Genomic DNA, 18,678 nt, shown 5'->3' with positions numbered 1-18,678 from the left:
GTTTTCCTGTATGCGTTTCATCCATGTACTAAGTAATACAGTGAAACTTGCCATTGAATTCTGTGAAGTGGCACTTTTATACATATTTCTATTAAATCGTTTTTCTATTGCCAATACAATGGGAGGTGATTCTTTAAGTGATCCGAACCCCCCTCTCTTCAAATCCCCCCCGCGACACCCACAACATGGTAACAGATGCAATTCAAGTCCCTTCTCAGGGAATGTCTACAGAAAAAGCTAAAATATATCAGCAAAAACCACTAACCATTTCAGAAAGGGCTTCCTTAAAAAGGGAAAGCACAGGCATAGAAGCTAACAAAACCCAAGTGATGTTAACGTGGGTAATGAAATAGATGGTAGAGTCTTCTGAACAAAGAGTAATAGTGAAGAAACTGCAGAACACCCAGAAGAGATCTTTCCTACCAATCGAAGTTTTACAGCTGCCTTACTTTTAATCATGTTTACATCATTGGCACCATCCCCAATAGCCAGAGTAATAGCTTTCTTGTATTTCTTCACAAGCTCGACCACCATGGCTTTCTGTTTTGGAGTCACTCGACAGCAGATCACAGCCCTGCATTCGCAGGCCAAATCCACAAAGTTCTTCTGCTGCTGTTCTTTGTAAGCTTCAGCCCTTCTTCTCTTCTCAGTTTGCTTTTTCTTCTCTTCTGCTGTTCTAGGGAATTTCAATTTAAGCTTCTTTTTCTTCTTTTTCTTCTCTAGCAAGATTTCATTCTGTGTAACAAAAATACATTATGTTCCCTTCTACACTATGTCAAATCGCGCTCCAAGTACTGCCTATACAACACTTAACTTCATTATGCTCCCATCACCCATTTATAGCATTTTAATAAAATGCTCATGCAGAGGAGCGAACAAAGAGCTATGGAAACAATGAAAAGAATGTACTTGGTGGGATCAACAAAAGTAAAATGCTTGTATTTAGTGTCACAGCACTTCTTGCAGAGTTCAAAGGAATATTTCTTCTGTTTTGAAAACATTCTGGTATGTAAACTTCCCTCTCTCCTACTTCCTCATCTCCTAAAGGAGGCATGACCATGCCCAACACACATAGAAGTCTCCTGTAAATACCCAAGTTAGCTCCGGGGCAGTTTGGCTGGTGTAGGGGGTAACAGAGACCTGCAATTTTATGTGACGCTCCTGCTATTACCTTTAGACATCCCCAGCCTGCTTCCTATGCCTTATATGCAGATGTACATTTCTTTATAAAAAATAAAGGTTTAGGGCTGGAATGCTGAAACACGGCAGACAATCCTTAGCTGTTCACTGGACTTTCTGCTTTACAGGTGTCTGTAAGAGCAGCCTGCCAACAGGGCGGGTAATAGTCACTAAACTACTGCTAGTTACTTCTCTGTTAAAAGCTCTTTTCTGCTTTCTAAGCTCCTGTGAGAGCACTATATTGCAGGACTGAGCAGGAAACTAATCTTTTATTTCTACCCTTTCACTCCCATCTCTCATTTCAAGCACGATTTCTGTGCCTATACTAAAGCCATGGATCCTGTAATGCTGGCAGTCATGTCTCTTTTTTTTTTTTTTTTTTTTTTCCATTAGACCAGAGTCCCCATGAAGAATAAATACTCTGAAAATCAGGCTGTGCTTTTGCAAGGGCTTGGCTTTACTTTGATGGCAGCTACCAGGGTGATTTGAAAGGCCCAAGACATTCCTTATTTTATTAAGCGCTATTTTCAACCTTCAAAACTAAAAGTATTTCTGAACATAAATATCAAACAGATGTGTTCAACCATAGGCACAATGGCCAAAGAATTTTCATTGACTGATTTAGCAAGGCAGACAAACGAACAGAGTCCTCAGTGAAGGACATTGTGACTTGGTGGTACCCCCAAAATCTCAAATACACAGAACAACTTCTTTTGTACGTACCAACCAGGAGCCAGTGATTATTAAAGCACGATCTTTACTACCCTGGAAGAAGGGCTCGTTCATTCTTAGAGAGGAATGTGTACTTGATCCAGCTCTGTTCCTCTGGTTTTCCAGCCTAGTTTGAAGAAGAGCACTGGAAAGAGAGGTGGATACTATTACAGAAAAATCAAGAATAAACTTTAAGCTAGATCAGTCCCAGGCTGAAGATCTACAAGAAAGAAATGCAATATATGCTGCTAGGACTTTTTTTGCCATATATTAGGTGATGTTCTAAGCAGTGCCAGAGCAACAGTGAAAAGAGGATCACACTGGTTTGCAAATAAGCAAAAAATTGGAAAAATTAGTCTGGAAAAGCTGTAACACTCTTACAAGGCCCTAGTTCTCCTAGCCCCATGTTGTCTTCCCTTGGGTATAACCACTTTGACAAATTCTTTATGACTAAGCACTGAATACCTTGCAATCCATTGTGGTTTTGTAGCATAGGGCTGTACTGTGTACAGGAGCATGGGATAGGGTGAAAGACCAGCTGGCGTAATACTAGAGTTCAGGGACAGGTAGCGAGAGCATAAACCTGGTAACTACTCAAGATTTGTACTAGGAGGAGACTGGCTTAGCCCACTCCAGGTGGGCTCCAGACTTCTCTGAACTACAGGACAAATTTGATGTCAACAGTTGTTGACCTAGAACGTATAGCTTCCTGCAAACAGGATATCACCACCTTTACCCACAATTAAGAGGTCACCTTGTAAAATTACAATTCTGTAAAAAGCAAAGAAACAGACAATGTACAGCTGAACAACTGCCAGGAAATACTGTTCGGTCATTGAAGAGTTACTGTGGGATAAGCAAATGTTACTGCTGGGTTAATTTTAAAAATGGAACATTTTTAATTCCCACAAAAGAAATGCTTTGTGCTTTTCACTTGCCTGGTATCTTCTCCATAGCAGATTGTTGTTTCATCTGTTAAGAGTTCACAAGAAAATCCAATATTTTCAGCAGTTTCTACAATTTAAAAAAAAAAAAAAAAGAGAGAGAGAGATAGAAAAGTATTTACTTAAAGTTCTGTCATGAGTAACTGTTGGGAACAGGCAGAAGTACCTGAAGTCCTCTTAAGTAATTTTTGAAGTTATGTTTCAGCATGAGAAGTTCCCTTTCATTACCACAGTGTGAATGAACAGGAAAAAAAAATATACATAACTCAAAGAAGCTGGGGGAATGCTTGTTCATTATTTGTCATACAACAACTGTGTGGCAATAAAGGCACAGTGGGAGATGGATTTTAAGTCAACAACAGGGAATTATATTTCCTACGCAACATTTCCTATGAAATGTACGTTACTGTGGTGGAATGCATTGTTACAAGACATTTTGAATGCAAAAACTGTTAGTGATCTGGAAAAGTCTTATCAGCCAATTTGCAGAAGAAAGATCTACCAGGGCCTATTTAACTTGATGCTGGAGATGCTGTCTCCATGTCAGAGAGCCATTACACCAAAGGCATTGCAAGAATCAACCACAGTATATGCCACACAATTTTGACCTGTCCTTACTCTGGATTCCTTGAACCAAGGCTTTTGCCAGAGTCAGAGATGCTGGTCTGGCTGCACCTCCATCCAGGCTGTAGTACAGCCATTCTTACTTACAAATTTAATGCTGTTTTTTGAACTGACTTAAAATATGTTGCCAGACTGCAGACTAGCAAATACAAAAGGAAAAGCAGATCAGTCAGCAGCACTTGTGATTATTTGAAAACTAAGTTTTCACTGTAAAAAGACAAGTTTTGGTACCTGCCCTCAGAGCCAAGCAAGCCTGGTGTTAAAAGCAAGTTGTCCTGCATTTGCTTTGCATTGGGAAAAGCAGTAGCTGGATATTTCGCTATAGAAGACAGTCACAAAATCAGTCGTCTAGGCTAATCTGTTGGAGGAACAGAAGTTACACAGAAGCCCATCCAGCAACTCTGGACTGGGAACAGCTGGGATGAAATTCTGCACATTGTAGAAATGCCTCCAGTTTTGATTTAAATGGACTTTCACACTAAGGTTTTCTAGAAACATATGCTTTATTTCTAGTCTACATTTGTTCCAGTTTATCTTCTATCCCTCATCCTGTTTTTACTAGCTCTTCAGCTGTAAGTAAACCCACCTTTTTTGTCACCAGTAAGCACCCAGATTTTAATGTCTGCTTTTGAAAGTCTGGAAATAGTTTCTGGAACTCCATCCTGTAGTTTGTCTTCAATAGCTGTTGCACCAAGCAGCTGGAAGATATTGGAAATACAGGTATTTAGTAGGATGAACATGTATAGAAAACTGATTCATTTTCAGTAGAGAATGAAACTGTTATGGATATGTCTTCAAGCCAAGGTACAGCTCAAGCTAAGAATTCAGTAAAGACAAACTCTTGCATATAGAGGTGACCACACCGAAATACATGCACTAAAATACATTTCCCATCATTCTATTAAAGTCTAAAATTTGGCATGGCTCTAGAGCCAATAAAACACTGAAAAGACCCAAATCAAAATGTCCTAGTAAACAAGAATAATTTATTTTCAAAAAGATCTGTTTCTTCTTATATAAGAATAAAAGTACACTAAAAATTTAAAGCTTGACTTACAATCAAGTTTTTTTCTATGTCCTCATACACTTTGTCCAGAGCTTCATCACGATTAGTTGTAGCTACACTGGCCTCCACAAACTTTTTATTCCATGCTTCAAATTCATCATGACTAATGTCTCTATAGCACAGGCAGAGTGTCCTAAGAGTTTCATTTGCAAAAATCTGAAAAATAATTAAAAACATGTCCACAAAACAAAACTCTTCATTCGCAGTTCAAACATAAGAGTTAAGATCATAAGTGTTTGGTAAGTCTGATAAAACAAATCTGACTGCAACTAGTCCGTCCTGGGTATTTCAGAAATGCCAAAAATTAAATTATAGCTGACAAGGCAGTCTGAACTGAAAGACTGAAGAGGTGACAAATAGAACAGAGTGTAGTGATCTGGAATACTGATAATTATGAAAAGAAAAAAAAAAGCAGGTACACAAAATTTAAGTTCACTTCTCATGAATGTATTTTTAAGAACATGCATGAAAACTTGTATCACTTTGATGATTTCTCAGGTTTGGGATGACTTGTAGAACCAGTTATAGGTCTGCATTTGGTTTAATAGCTTAGGAAAAGGAAATTAATAAAATCAGATTATAGTCAGAAATAAACAATTTTTAATGTAAAATTGGCATATAAAATACAAACGTACATCTAGTGCTTCTTCTGTAGCTTCTCTCTTTAGATTCCTTGGGTGCAACCGTTCATAAATTACTGTATCAGCCCCTTTACAATATAGCCTGATATTTCCACCCGATTCTCTTACTGTGGAGTAAAATATGAGAAGTGAGACAAAATGTTAAGAGTACATTTAAATAAAGAAATAGTTTCACATTAGATTTTTCAGTCTACTGCTGTTAAGTACCAAAACTACAAAATCATGTTTCTTCTTCATCATCTCTACTATTGTTCAGTTATGTAACTTGGTTGACAAGTGCATTTCTCTCTCATGATAGGAGAGGATATTTAAACTCCCAAGAATTATGGTTTTGATAATGGTTCATATAGTATTAACATCTCCCTTGCCCACAGCAGCTGGGCAGAGACATATGCTAGAGATATGATGCACCATAATTATAGCCTTAAAAACAACAGATCTCTAACTGATCCAAGACTGACTTATTTAAAGATAGTTAAAACCAAAACTAGAGAGCTATTTATACCTCACACTGCATAGCTAGTATTCCAATAGCTAAAGGAACATACAACTTGTTTGTTCTCTGGGGAAAAAGGGGAATAAATCATCTCTGCAGCATTTCTTCAAGCTTCTACTAAAGGGACCTAACATGGTCTTCAGCAGAGGCCACATCTGAACACCAGGACTGTCTAACGGACACATTTGAACCTCATTAGAAAGACTCTCTTTTGCTATCCAAAGCTATGTGGATTAAAATCTATCACAGGACCGGGTGTTACACAGCTATAATTCTTGACTTCAACTTCCTTTGCATGTACTTTTTCACCTATGAAATACAAGTGACCTCTTCTTTAAAGGTTAGTTGTAATCAGCTTACCAATAACAGACATCCGTTTTCTATCACTGTTGAAATCCAAGATAGCAAGGACATCATAAGTTCTTTCAATCCCCATTTCACTTATAGTGATAGTATTTTGTGTGCGTGAAAGGAAAACATAGCCAAAGTTTCTGGCTGCTGTAACAAGAGCCCCTTCATCTGGGGAAGCTGCTTGGTAATTGAGCTGACCTGTATCATTGAAACAGTGAAAAGAAGAGAACGCCAGGATATACCTGAGCATTACAGGGGCACTTGGGACACCACAGCTGAAAAATTCACATCCATTCTTTAGAGTGATTGAGAACTGGATGTGCAAAGTCCTTTCTTTTTCTGAAGTGGTCTCTAATACACTGCTGCAGCACCTGATAGCAGTGCACACAGAGGGGAGGGACTAGGGACACACCCCGCCCCCCGCTTTTTATTACATGTACTTTCCAAACAGGGTAGGTCATGGAACCCTCTTCCCTCCAGGTATAAAAGCAAAAACTGTAACTTCTCTGTCTCAAAACAAATATAACTTAAATATCTTAATTTCTCAATACATTCATTTAAGCATTTTGAAAGGAAGCTCCAAAAGACAAATCCTTGGCCACACACCCCAACACAATGTAGCAGAAACAACCCCAAAAACATGAGTAGGAAGAGCAAGAAAAGACAGGAGACTGCCTGTTTCATGGATATCTCACAAAGATGGGAGTAAAGCAATACTATTCTTCAATGTTTTAATTGAATCTTTCAACCTTATTTTTCACATTCATGAATTCTTCAATAGCTGTTCACCTCTGAATTTAGTTTCTGTCACATTTTTGTTATTCATTTTGCTTATTTGCTGCCAATACTCTTAGGACAGACATACATGATTTGTATACATCTATGGGGCTGTGGGTCACGGAGTAAGAGCATAAAACCCTCATGCTGAAAACACTTGTTCTTCCACACTGAAAAGAAGTTTCCAAATGTGTTTGTACTTTCACATATGTATGTGGAACCAGAGACTATGCTAGTGTCATTATCATTTTGAGGTTTATGCTTTTCAGATTTTAAACATGTATTTGAACAGATAGACGACCCATAACGTGAAAACACAAGACCTCTGTATAAGCTGTTGCCCTACCTTTCTAAATCGGCTGTTGAGATGCGCATTTGCCACAACTGTAACTATCATAAAGACAGTCCTCCTTCCATAAAGGGTCAGATAAATTCAGCACAGGGAATAGCATCGGCTCTTGCTTTTAATTTAAAGGGCAGCCTAACACTCCTTTTCACTTGTTTCCACTTACACAAGGAAAAAAAAAAAAAAAACAAACAAAAAATATACTCACCATCAGAAGTGTCAACCATGACTGTGTGACAAATGGCAAGCAGAAAAAAGAACTTCTGAATTTCTGGCTCCTTTCCAGATTTTATTTGCTCTATCAGATAGTGATCATAGAATGAGAACTTTCCATCTGCATACATGTTCCAGCTGAAATCCACTTGCTGCTTAGAAAACAGATGAAGAGAGAGTTTGAGTCATCTCATGTGCAATTGCTTTGTGCCTATCTGCATCTCTTCAGACTTTGGCAAGGCAATGTTCCCTGTTCTACAGACCATAGGGACTTCAGCACCAGATCGGACCGACCTACCTCTGGGTGACTCTGAAGCTGCCCTGCTCCATCCCGGCAGTCTCCTGCAATGCAAGCACCATCAATCAGAAGGCACAGGACAGAACAACAAAGTTTTTACAACTCATTCACAGAGTAAAAAAAAAAAAAAAAATAGAATATCTACCACACTAGAATAGCTCAGATTTAAAAAAAAAAATCAAACTCATTTGCAGCCACAGTACCTTTATATACTAGTGACACCAAAGCAAATATAAGAAAAAAAGGCACGCAGTGGAATTGTCATAGAACATCCGTGTTGGCTTAACACAGCTTTCACTGTCAGAAATTCCTCATCTCTCTTCAGAGGTAGGATGTTTAAAAAAATCACATGGTGTTAGCATACTGCATTCTTTGTTATTTGAACCAACCAAACAATAGTTCTGGAGCACATATGCTGCATATTCTGAATATTGAAATCCAGACAAGATTGGAAAAGGAAGTAATTAACACTAAAGTGAAAAACTGCTGCTCTTACTAAATTTTTTAATTTGTTCCTAGATTAATTTTGTCCCTGAAGCATTTCTACCAGAAGTAAAGTATTCTGTAAATTACTCATTTCTGACTTTTCTGCTGGGAAGTTTCCACAGAAGTCTATCAGTTTCCACTTTTTAGAGGGGAAAACAGTGAGGAAACCCAAACAATTCAATTTTACTGCAGCTTTACTAAATGCTGGGGCTAAATTGTGGAAGTTCAGTTGAAACTAAAAAGACTTATAAGCACCTGACTTCAAACAAGCATTCAAATTCCTACTCATTTGTATAGACTGGTCAGAGGCTGCCAGCTGTGCTACACAGGGACTTGCATGGTCTTCCCCCATGCTCCTGTCACAAATCAGAGTTCCTGTGCTAGCCAGTTTTCGCTACAGGGCACCGCAGCGTGGCACAGACTTACCATATCTTTGGCCGTTTATGCAACATTTTTTAAATGTCATGATGTTCTGTGTAAGTGTTCCTGTCTTGTCAGAGAAGATGTAGTGGATCTGCCCCAGCTGCTCATTCAGCGTGGTGGTTCTGGCCTTCGCAGCCGTGTCCTTCTCAGGGTAATACATTTGCAGGTCCCAGTTTATAAAATAGCTTTGGCCCAAACGAATCACTTCAACACTAAATGAAATAAAATTAATGTTCTCACTCCCAGCTGCATCTCCTATTTCAAAATAATGACATATTATCAGATTCAGGGGACTCTGACTATTTTCCGGGACTCAAATTGCTCAGCCCAGGAGCTTAAGACAAAACAATTACGCTTACCAGCACATTACAAAGCACCATCACCCCTACACAGGCCACTCAAACTTATGTTGGACCACACAGCTCAGCTTCAACAACACCGCAGTAACTGGGGAAAAGCGTCTATGGCCGTATCAAGCCAGAAGTATCTATAGTGCTGCTCCCATAACAAACAGAAATCCCACTTGGGAATAGCATTTTAAATACAACTTGCAGAAGAACTGGTAGGAGGCTGGATGAATTCAAATATATTACGGACAGGTTTGTCAAAGGCAAAATTATTCATACTTCATGGACTTGTAAGACCTCTCTTTTGAGAATAAATCTAGAAAATATGATTTTTCCATGTTAATTTTTTTTTCCAAGTAGTTTTCTTCATGCACTGTGACTGCAGAATTAGACTGAGAAGTTAAATACTAGCAGGATCAAGTCTGCAATTTTGTCAGAGATCATTGCTTGGGAGAATTTTCTCCTTAGTCAAAGTATAGAGCAGATATACTTAATACTGTAAGAAAAGCTTGATATCTTTAAATTGAGTCAAAGGTCCTTGAGTGATGATTTTATAGGAAAGCAATACAGATCACTTTCTTGTCAAATCTCAGTGAAGAGGGCAAGACTTTCAATGCCTTTTCAGTAAGAGGGAGAATTAATATGCTTTTCCATGCAATGTGAAGCTGTATTTGTTACCACCAACGGGAAATTAAGTCCATTCACCATTAGTCTCTAAGTTAAGTAATTCAATCTTATCACCAATTCAACTGTTAAAAGCCTAGGTACTTACTTACCTCACATAAAGGGAAATGGGAACCATGGTGTTCAGAACAATGATATATCCCCAAAAGTTAAGGAAGCCGCGATATGGAGGACTGAAGTCTTGTGCATCGTAGAGGTACCAAGACAAGTTACCTATCTGCTGCTCCCAGTAAGTGTGTCCAATGGCAAGGCCAGCCGACAGCAGGATGAGGACGACAAAAATCTACAGTGTACAGAGAAAGGCCTGTGACACTTCAGAAACATTTGCTTGACTTAAATCCCAAATCTCCATGTTCAAAATAGAACATTACACATATTTGTAAGTAAGAAGAGGAGCAAAACTTTCCCACAAAATGGTCTCTTCAAATAATCTGGGTTCTAATTTTAGTCTATTCCCCAAGCATCAGTTTCATGTTTTTATGTTCATTTAAGCAGGCAGCAAATAGAGTAAATGAACATGCTTGGAGCAGGGGCAGAACCGCAGTCGTGCTGAGATAAGTGCCTCTGCCTGCCAACAGGCCGGCTTCTCTCTCCTCTTTCCCCATCCCAGGGAATCACACTCAGTAGAGTGCAGGTTGTAGGACAGCAGGTATTCCTCATACACACATGCCACAGGTGCTGACCAAGGACAAAAACCACGGGTGTTGAACTTTTCAGGCTGAATGGACATCTGGACCAGGACCTGGGTCCTCAGGTCTCTGTCCAACAGTTCAGTGCAGACAAGCAGAAGCACCTACAACACTGGTTTTGAACCACTTTTCTGCATCATGTAGGCTGCCCAACACCTGCAGTTTAGGGTCACAGATTCTGCCAACAGCAAGGCACCTTTTTAGATTTCCTCCTACTTCATCTCAACTCACCAGGCCAAACAAAGTGGAAACATACTTATTACATCAAAAGAAAAAAAAATTTCCTGAATTTGCATTCACTCTATTCACTTAAAAATGAACTCAAAACGCCTGAATTTTAGACAAAAAGGCTTACAGTATAAACCATGTAATTCATAAGGGAGTCAATTTTTGTCCTTTTAAATCTTGTCTTTCCACTATTTTTCATTATTTTTGTATCAGCACCTAAAAATAAAGAAAAAAAAAGAAAGATACAATATGCAAACAAGTGCTATTATTACTATTTTACGAAACTGGGACATAAAAATACAGTCAATGTTTATAAGGTAAAGATGTTATTTCACTCTATAGGGCATGTATTACACATGTTCAATTCATAAATACCTGCAAATATGACCACTCCATGGCAGAAGTCTGTATTCCTGATTTTACATCCACGTAATAAAATCTTATCAGCATCCAGTGAATAACTCATGTTTCTCCAGAATAACGTTCCTGCAAACTTATCCAGTCGGTTATTAGGTTCTTCGCATTCAATCAGACCTAAAAAATTTGGTGGACAATGTTTAATATACAACAGTTAAATAAAAATGCATTGATTTGTACCCACCATAGAAGTAGTTTTACTTCATGAGGTTGTTTTCTTTGAGAAAACCAGGTGTTCTGAATAAACTATTTATTTGAAATTCAGGGTGTACAAATATTCAGTGCTGTGTTGCTGATATTTTAAATATGGTATCTTCGGGTGGTATTTTACTTTCCAGATTGCAATAGCAGAAAGAATTAATTTCTGCACCAAGATCACTAGGCATAGCATTTACTGCCAAATAGGGCACTTTTTGTTCACCTTCTCTTTTAATATTTCTCAAGTTTTAACAAACGCCTGCCTACAAGAGCCTATGTCTCTCTGGATCTTACACTCTAGCATGAATGTAGTATTCAGTTCATTTTGCCATTGAAGACTTACTAGCAATGATCCCACAAGGGGAAGACAACCTTCACGCGATATATTGCTACAGATAAACATTGCCACTGTGCATTGCTACACCGCACAGACACCTAAATATTACGGCTGAAAAAGTGACATTTTACTTTGACTCTTGGGACTTGCCCTATTCCCACTGCCTACTTTATGATTGACACTTGATGCCATTTATTTGCACTTCCATCCCCAAAACTGAGCTCATCCTAAAATTTTGGTTCATGCTGCAGTTACCATTATCAAAACTGTGTTTCAGAAATAAACAAACTCTGATTGCTACAGAGGAGCACAGAGTGGCAATTTCAGGCCAAAACACTGCTGCCTCTAGCCCTGAACCCTGCCTCTCATCAAGACAGGTGGATGTGCAAGGAAGAGTCAAATTACAGGCACAGGCCACTGAAATGCTTTCACAGTCCTGCAGCAAGTTGCAGCCAACAGATCTTCTGAACCAGAGCTGACGCCTTTGTGGGCAGGCTCTCCTTCCACATAAATTTGCTCAAGAGATGTTCTTTGAAAACACAAACCTTTTACATCCACAACATCCTTTGGCAAACTGTGAATTTTAGCTTAACTACGTATTGTGTGAAAAAGCATCTCCCTTCTGTTTATTTTTAATTTGTTAGATGCTCATTTCACTTTGTGTTCCTCAGTTCTCATACTGAAGGAAACCAGGAACAGTCCCTAGTTGCTTGCTTCTCCATGTCACTCTATTGTAAGCCTTTTTTTTTTTTTTAAGCATTTGCAATTTTAGGATTGCTAAATATTCAGCTTGAGATAAAACTCTGTCAGATCTCAGTAAGAGAGGGGATTTCTGCCCTTCAAGCTTCCACATGCACAGAAAGCAGCTAGATCATAATGATAAATAAGAAAAGGACAATAGAAGGTATTTTCCAGATCCATTCCCAACAGCAAACATATTTTTTTCCACAGAAAACAAGCAGGCAAACACTAATAAAGGGTTCCACCATCTCTACTTAGTGTGCCGTAGCTCACTCATGGCAAAGGTCTCATCTTCAGACAGACTACATTTTGCTCGGCAGCAGTTTCCTTTGTGCAACTTGCTTATGCGGCCTCATGACAAAAGCCAAGATGCCACTAACTCCAGAATCACAGCATCATTGGCAATGCTTAGATCCCCAGCCACATTTTATTTACTTGTACTGTAAAGTGCTTGAGCAACATTTGAATAGTTGTAAGAATATAACTGTACAAACCATTAAAGTCTGCCATCGCGCTTTCTTCTTGAAGATATCTGTGTGTTACCTCAAGTGCCATTTTGAATTTTAAGTTAGTCTCACTAAGAAAAAAAGGATTAAAAGGTCATTTTATTAAAAACATGGATACAAGAAAGAAGTTTGAATAAAATTAAGCAAATCAATATGCCATAGGTACCAACCTCCTACTTCGAAGCAATGGCAAAGCCATGCATTTGCATGGATATGAAGCATTCATGAACCACGTGACTAGTTCTTACACTGGTTAGTTTCTTCACAAGTGAAATCTTAACCCTTTACCTCTGCTTGATGTACATAAGCGAAGCTTCTCACAATCATTGTTTTACTAATGCAGTAATTAAGTTTGAAGTAATGGTTATTTGAAAACAGTGTTTAATAACTGATACTGTTAAATGCTTCAATAGAGAACTAACCTTTCCCAACACAAACAGATTCTTGTTTTGCATGATGTTGCAAGTTATCGTTTTTAATATTACTATAGGTTGAGTAAGGAATACACCGCTCACTTGGAAAAACTAACATTTCATCTCATTAGGAGAAGTCCGTATCATTACAGACTTCTCTAAAAGAATTCAGGACTAGCTTTTCTGACAACATGAACTAAAACATTTACAAAGCAATGTGAGAGAGACAGTAAGATTTATGCTATCTAAGCAATTTCTATCAAAAACTTCCACAGAAAAAATTGTTTTCCCACTGACACAGCATAAGAAAAGTTTAAAATCATAAAAAAAGTCCAGGTTGGAAGAAACCTCTGGTAATCAACAGTCCAACCTCCTGTTGGAAGCAGGATGTTGGATGAGGTTACCCAGGGCCCTGTCAAGCCAAGCCTTGACTGCTTCCAGTGAGAGAAATTCCAGTACTTCTCTGGGCAACCTATTCCAACAGTAAAAATTATCTACCATGAGAATAATTATTCTTGAATGCAGACAGAATTTCCTCTGGAGCTACTTGTAACCATTGCTTCTTGTCCTGTCAATGTGAAGAGAATAGCTTCTCTGTAACTATCTTTGAGATACTGGACGGCTGATTAAATCACCCGTCTCTTCTCCGGGCTGAATAAATCCAAGTCCTTCACCCTTTCTTCATATATCATGTACTCCAACACTTCAGACATCTTTGTGGCACTCCAGTGGACCCTCACCAATTTTTAATGATCCTTGAATCGTGGGAATCAAAAACTGGACACAGTTTCCAGGTATGGCTTAACAAGTGACAAGTAGAGTCTGAAATACACACTACTTGCTCTTTTACCAGCAAGCCAAAATTAAATCCAAGAAATCCTTAGATAGAGCCTTACCCATCTAGTTCAGCTGTCTCTACGTAGCAGAGACTATTTGGTTCTGAGCTGGATAGCAGCAAAATATCAGCCTAGAAAAACAAATAAATAAGCACCAAATAAATCCAAGTCAAGATTTGTACAGAACTCTCTAGAAACAAAACAAATATATCTAAAGCACTTACAGGAACGAAAGTATTTTTCTTCAGACGAATGATATCACCAACTTTAATATCTTTCCATTTTGTGTTTTTGAACCTAATATCAAGATAGTTCAATAATTATTACTATTTAATCTAGAACACTATGCACTCTATAAATCTTGAAATATTGAACTTTCCTTAGTAGAAAAACATTACACTTTGGTAATGTGTGTTTTTTCTTTTTGGAAACTGCAATTTAGTTGGGCATCTATAACTTAGAAGTCAACCTACCTCTTCTCTTCCCTCTTCAGCTATATATGAATTTCTGCCCTTCTCTCCAAAGAAGCTGCTCTTAGCACAGATTTAGTGCCACAAAATTAAGTTAAATTACTCCTTTGGGCAATTCTCTTCCATTTTCAATTGGGTTTTCCACACAGACATGTGGAACAGTAGAGAACAAAAAGCTGAACTTTCCCTATCATCTATGGTTTAAGATCTGTGATGAAACTTAGTAACAAGACAACAAACATCACTTACAAAGTTAAGGTAACAGTACAAACCTTCCATCCCTGATGACTTCACATGTCCTATTATTAACCTCGTTGTCCATCCTGTGACGAGCCTGAAAACCAGGAGTAGAGAATGTACTCCCTACCACATATCACAATTAAAGAAATTAACAACACTGAGGTGTTTTGCTTTTAATATTAACAAAACATGTTTCTTACAATGTCATCCACTAGGTCTTTGACTGCAGTTATTCCCAGCACCAAGAGTAAGGGCACCAGTGTTGTATACCATGACAGGGTAGTTATTTGGGGAATTGACTATAAAAGACAAATAAAATCAGTTCAGTAGAGGAATACCAATCAAGCTCTATTCAGAGACATTTCATAGTGATCTGACTGTAACATAAGAAGGAAAACCAACACATCAGAGAGAGAATTTTAAGTCAGGTTGTGAAGATGAAAAAACTCTAGGGGGAGAATTTGACTGTGCTGCCCTACCTCAGCATTGGCTTCTCTTTAACAATTGTAGTTGCTTGTATTTTGTGTTGGAGCTTCTGATTCATGAGTGGAACTTAAGGCCATCATGTTTTACAGAGTAAAAGAAACATCTTTTCCCCATGAAATTCATGAACTCTGCAACTAGCTCATCCTAGCTAATACAACGCTAGGGTAGGTTGTTCCAGATTTCTGTTGAGATGAGCTTAGTTTCTGTAGTAGTTCAGATACATTCCCTTACAGGATAGCACTGAATTGTGTCATAAGTATTATTCAGCTCAGTAGATTAGCACCTCAAATTCACTTTACAGTTAGTGTTCTCTCTGCCTTTCTTACCTGCAAAATGAGAAGAACGAGGAAATAGAAGTTGGCTGCTCTTTTAAACTGTTCAAACAGATTAAGTGGTAAAAAAGTGATAGGATTGTACTTGTATGTCTTAATTGCATTTGCCTGTTGAAGAAAACCAAACGTCATTCACAACAACAGATTCTTCTTACATTACAAATGTACAATGCCTATTCTTAAGTAAAGCATTTTACTAGTGAAATCTTTCCTACGAACTTTGTTAGAATTGTAACTCAACAGTTTAACATCTTAATGTCACCATCTTAATGAAATAAGGCAAAAAAGGTCTGTTTCACTAACATTAACATACCCCAAAAAGCATCTCAGACTGAAGCTTTAGCTACACTGAGGACTACAGGGCATTGCACAGTCACAGTGTAGAAAGGTTACAGCCTCTCCCCCAGTAAATGACACAGTGCACATGGCACTGCCAGATGAGGACAGAGAAGGTAAGGAAACTTCCGTGCTCTTCTCCTCCTAGGCAATCTTCTCTGTAATGCCTTTTGAATTATTTGCTCAATATACGACATCACTATTAGGGATATAATTAGACTCAGGCATGAAGCTACAAATAATGAATCCAGACAAAAAGGACTGATAATTAGACTTATTCAGGAGGGACAACATCAGATCCAGCAAAGGTTAACTTTCACAAGTGCCAGTCCCTACCTAGTCCAAACATGAAGGATTTCCATTTGAATAGCTCCAGTTGTAGCAGTTTTACTATTAAAAGTTCATAATCATGCTTGAGATAATCCAAACTGCCTCAAGTCTGCAAGGCAGGTATCTCAGCAGGTACAAGGGAACCAATGAGCCAATGCATCACAGATAAAGCCAGGCACTCCACATGTAGTAACCCCACAGTCCAAGCCTCTGTCACTCGCAACCAGCACCACATACAAGCACCACAGCTTTATTACTTTGAAAGGTTAAAAAATTAGGAACAGGAAAAAAATTCAACCTTTTGTCTTGATAAACGAGATAAAAATGTCTCCTTTATCATAATTAGGTCTATCTAAAATTATGCTGTTTAAATGACTAGACATTCCCAAATGTCTATTTTTAAGACTGTCCCAGTCTAGCTTAGTCAGGATATTGCTTAATACTATACTGAGACTTCTTATACGAAAGATGACACCTATGTGGACGTTTGCAACAGCCAATAAAACTCAGAATTTTGACTGAGGACACCTGGCTTCTAATTCTCTATCTCATTTTAAACAAGTCTCTTGATACCTTGATTTTCCATTCACAAACCCAAAACCAGTTATACTTCCTCGCAGTTGTTGGAAATCCTAAGAAGTGTTAATTGTGGGTTTTACACTAATCACCAGTGGTTCCAAAGATCTTACTGAGATTAAGAAAGTATTCACCCTGACAAGAGCTGTTAGCACATAACTGAGATAAAGAAAACTTACTGCATATTTGCTTTTTTTGAAGCACAGAAATACTGTTCTCTTAAACTGGGGCTGTTCATAGAAGCGTTGATCATTTGCTTTAACTTGCCAGCTGCAATCTGGAAGAGACAAGGCAAAATGGGTCAACATCTGATTGTTATAAACATGAAGGAACAAATCAGCCAGTTTCAGGTTTTCTCTGAAATGCCATCTTTTAAAGGTATTTTCAGTTGAAACTAGACTGTTACCTGCTTTTTAGTACATAGTCTAAAAAAAAGGTTTTCAGGAAGTCTCCAGGCTATTTGTCTTTACTAACAATTAAAATATAATTTGAGGTAGGAGGAAGTGGTGATTAACAATTTGGAAGTTCTATGAGAAACTGAAAACCTATTGGAACATCTATTCATGCTAAATTCCCTTCTTTCCCCTCTTTTGGTTTCCTTTTCTTATACCTGTGAAGCACTACGCACCCAAAACAGGGTTTCTCAGTCTTTCTAGAAATGAAAAGGTCCACTCAACTTTTGAAAACAATTATTTCATATAACCATACTGTGCAATGGTTTTCATTTACAACCAAGAAAAAGGTAAAAATCTGAAGTGCTCATTTTATTTTTTCAGCAATCAATTTTGTTTGACTGCTTGAAAACTCAGGAACATAAATTGCATTTTGCAGTAAAATTTAACAAAACTAAACAAGCGATGTCTGCGAACACCTTCTGAAGTTTTGGACCATAAACTGATAAATTTGCTTACAAAGCAGCTAAGCAATATTGCCTCCTTCTGTCACCTTCAGTACTTAGCATTTAAAACCTGACTTGACATTACAGTCTCCCTAAGAAAAAAGCCTCTAGAGGACTTGCTAACAAACCATCCATCTCCACCTTAAGGTCCCTATTGTTAATCTAAGTCCTGTGAAGTTCACCTTTAAATGGGGTTCATCTAAGACATAAGTAGCTTTTGGTCGACCACTATTTACTACCAGAACAACTCCTGCTGTCAAGTTATTTTCCATGCCCCCCTCTTTCACAGGCTACCTCCTTCCCTTCAAGATCCTTCAGATCCCTTTCCTGCCCTCAAGCCTGCATCACCAATAAACTATTAATCCTGCTACCCACACCCACAAATTCAGGCCCTGCCCACATCAAAGAAACTCCCCACTGAACTCATTCAGCAAGTTTTTGAGCTGACTCACAGGAGAACTTTGCCTGCCTGGGAAGGATGAGGCAGACAGTATTTTGAAATTCAGCTTTCCTGGCTCATCAGCCAAATATCTACCCCTTTTCTCCAACCCACAGTAATTGTTCTTAATGGGTGTTCTTTTTGGTTTCATGGGATTCTCCTGACCTAAGCCCATCCAGTACTGGAGAGCATGGATGGGGTGAAACTCCCGGAGGCAGAGGTGTGGGATGGGGACTGGCACCCACTGCCAGGGACCTGCAGGGAAGCACGTGTGAAGGCGCTCCTGGGCTGCTGTAAGGACCGCTGTAAGGTAGTCAGGTCTGATAAGGCTGACTCAAACTTAAAATCGCAAATCCAGACACAAAGCCTTCCCTCCCCCCCTATCCAACACATAAAGCAAGGTCTCGTTTGATGTATCCAGGATCTGTGACTATACAACTTTCTTTTCTGAAAGATTGGTTGCAGGCTGAGAAGATAGTAGAGAAATATTTATCTTGCTGTAGCACTTCTATTTAAGAATGCATAAATGAAAACATACACCAGATGGTGAAGATACACTGTGCATCCTGGTCAGGGCTTACACAGAAGTGCTGAGAGTCACAGGGTCTTAACCGCCTTAC

The 18,678-nt window shown here is 38.6% G+C and overlaps 1 protein-coding gene across 1 annotated transcript in view; it reads right to left on the bottom strand.

Annotated features, from left to right (window-relative positions):
• The window catches only part of ATP8B1 (ATPase phospholipid transporting 8B1), a 44,300-nt gene that overhangs the window by 8,588 nt on the left and 17,034 nt on the right, over positions 1–18,678 (bottom strand). Inside the window, exons 4-23 of the mRNA XM_075021354.1 lie at positions 16,901–16,998; positions 15,474–15,587; positions 14,862–14,960; positions 14,694–14,755; positions 14,176–14,248; positions 14,012–14,082; positions 12,691–12,773; positions 10,879–11,037; positions 10,631–10,719; positions 9,679–9,869; positions 8,559–8,767; positions 7,647–7,690; positions 7,344–7,500; positions 6,022–6,210; positions 5,160–5,272; positions 4,516–4,680; positions 4,045–4,156; positions 2,829–2,904; positions 1,903–2,035; positions 450–735 (exon numbers count right to left, since the gene is read on the bottom strand). Coding sequence (XP_074877455.1) covers positions 450–735; positions 1,903–2,035; positions 2,829–2,904; positions 4,045–4,156; positions 4,516–4,680; positions 5,160–5,272; positions 6,022–6,210; positions 7,344–7,500; positions 7,647–7,690; positions 8,559–8,767; positions 9,679–9,869; positions 10,631–10,719; positions 10,879–11,037; positions 12,691–12,773; positions 14,012–14,082; positions 14,176–14,248; positions 14,694–14,755; positions 14,862–14,960; positions 15,474–15,587; positions 16,901–16,998 — 2,523 coding nt within the window. The remainder of the gene's footprint in view (positions 1–449; positions 736–1,902; positions 2,036–2,828; positions 2,905–4,044; positions 4,157–4,515; positions 4,681–5,159; positions 5,273–6,021; positions 6,211–7,343; positions 7,501–7,646; positions 7,691–8,558; positions 8,768–9,678; positions 9,870–10,630; positions 10,720–10,878; positions 11,038–12,690; positions 12,774–14,011; positions 14,083–14,175; positions 14,249–14,693; positions 14,756–14,861; positions 14,961–15,473; positions 15,588–16,900; positions 16,999–18,678) is intronic.

Source organism: Buteo buteo, chromosome Z (genome assembly GCF_964188355.1).
Source record: "Buteo buteo chromosome Z, bButBut1.hap1.1, whole genome shotgun sequence".
Lineage (NCBI taxonomy): Eukaryota > Metazoa > Chordata > Aves > Accipitriformes > Accipitridae > Buteo > Buteo buteo.
Note: the sequence above shows the minus strand (reverse complement) of the source record. Positions and strands in the feature narration are given on the sequence as shown.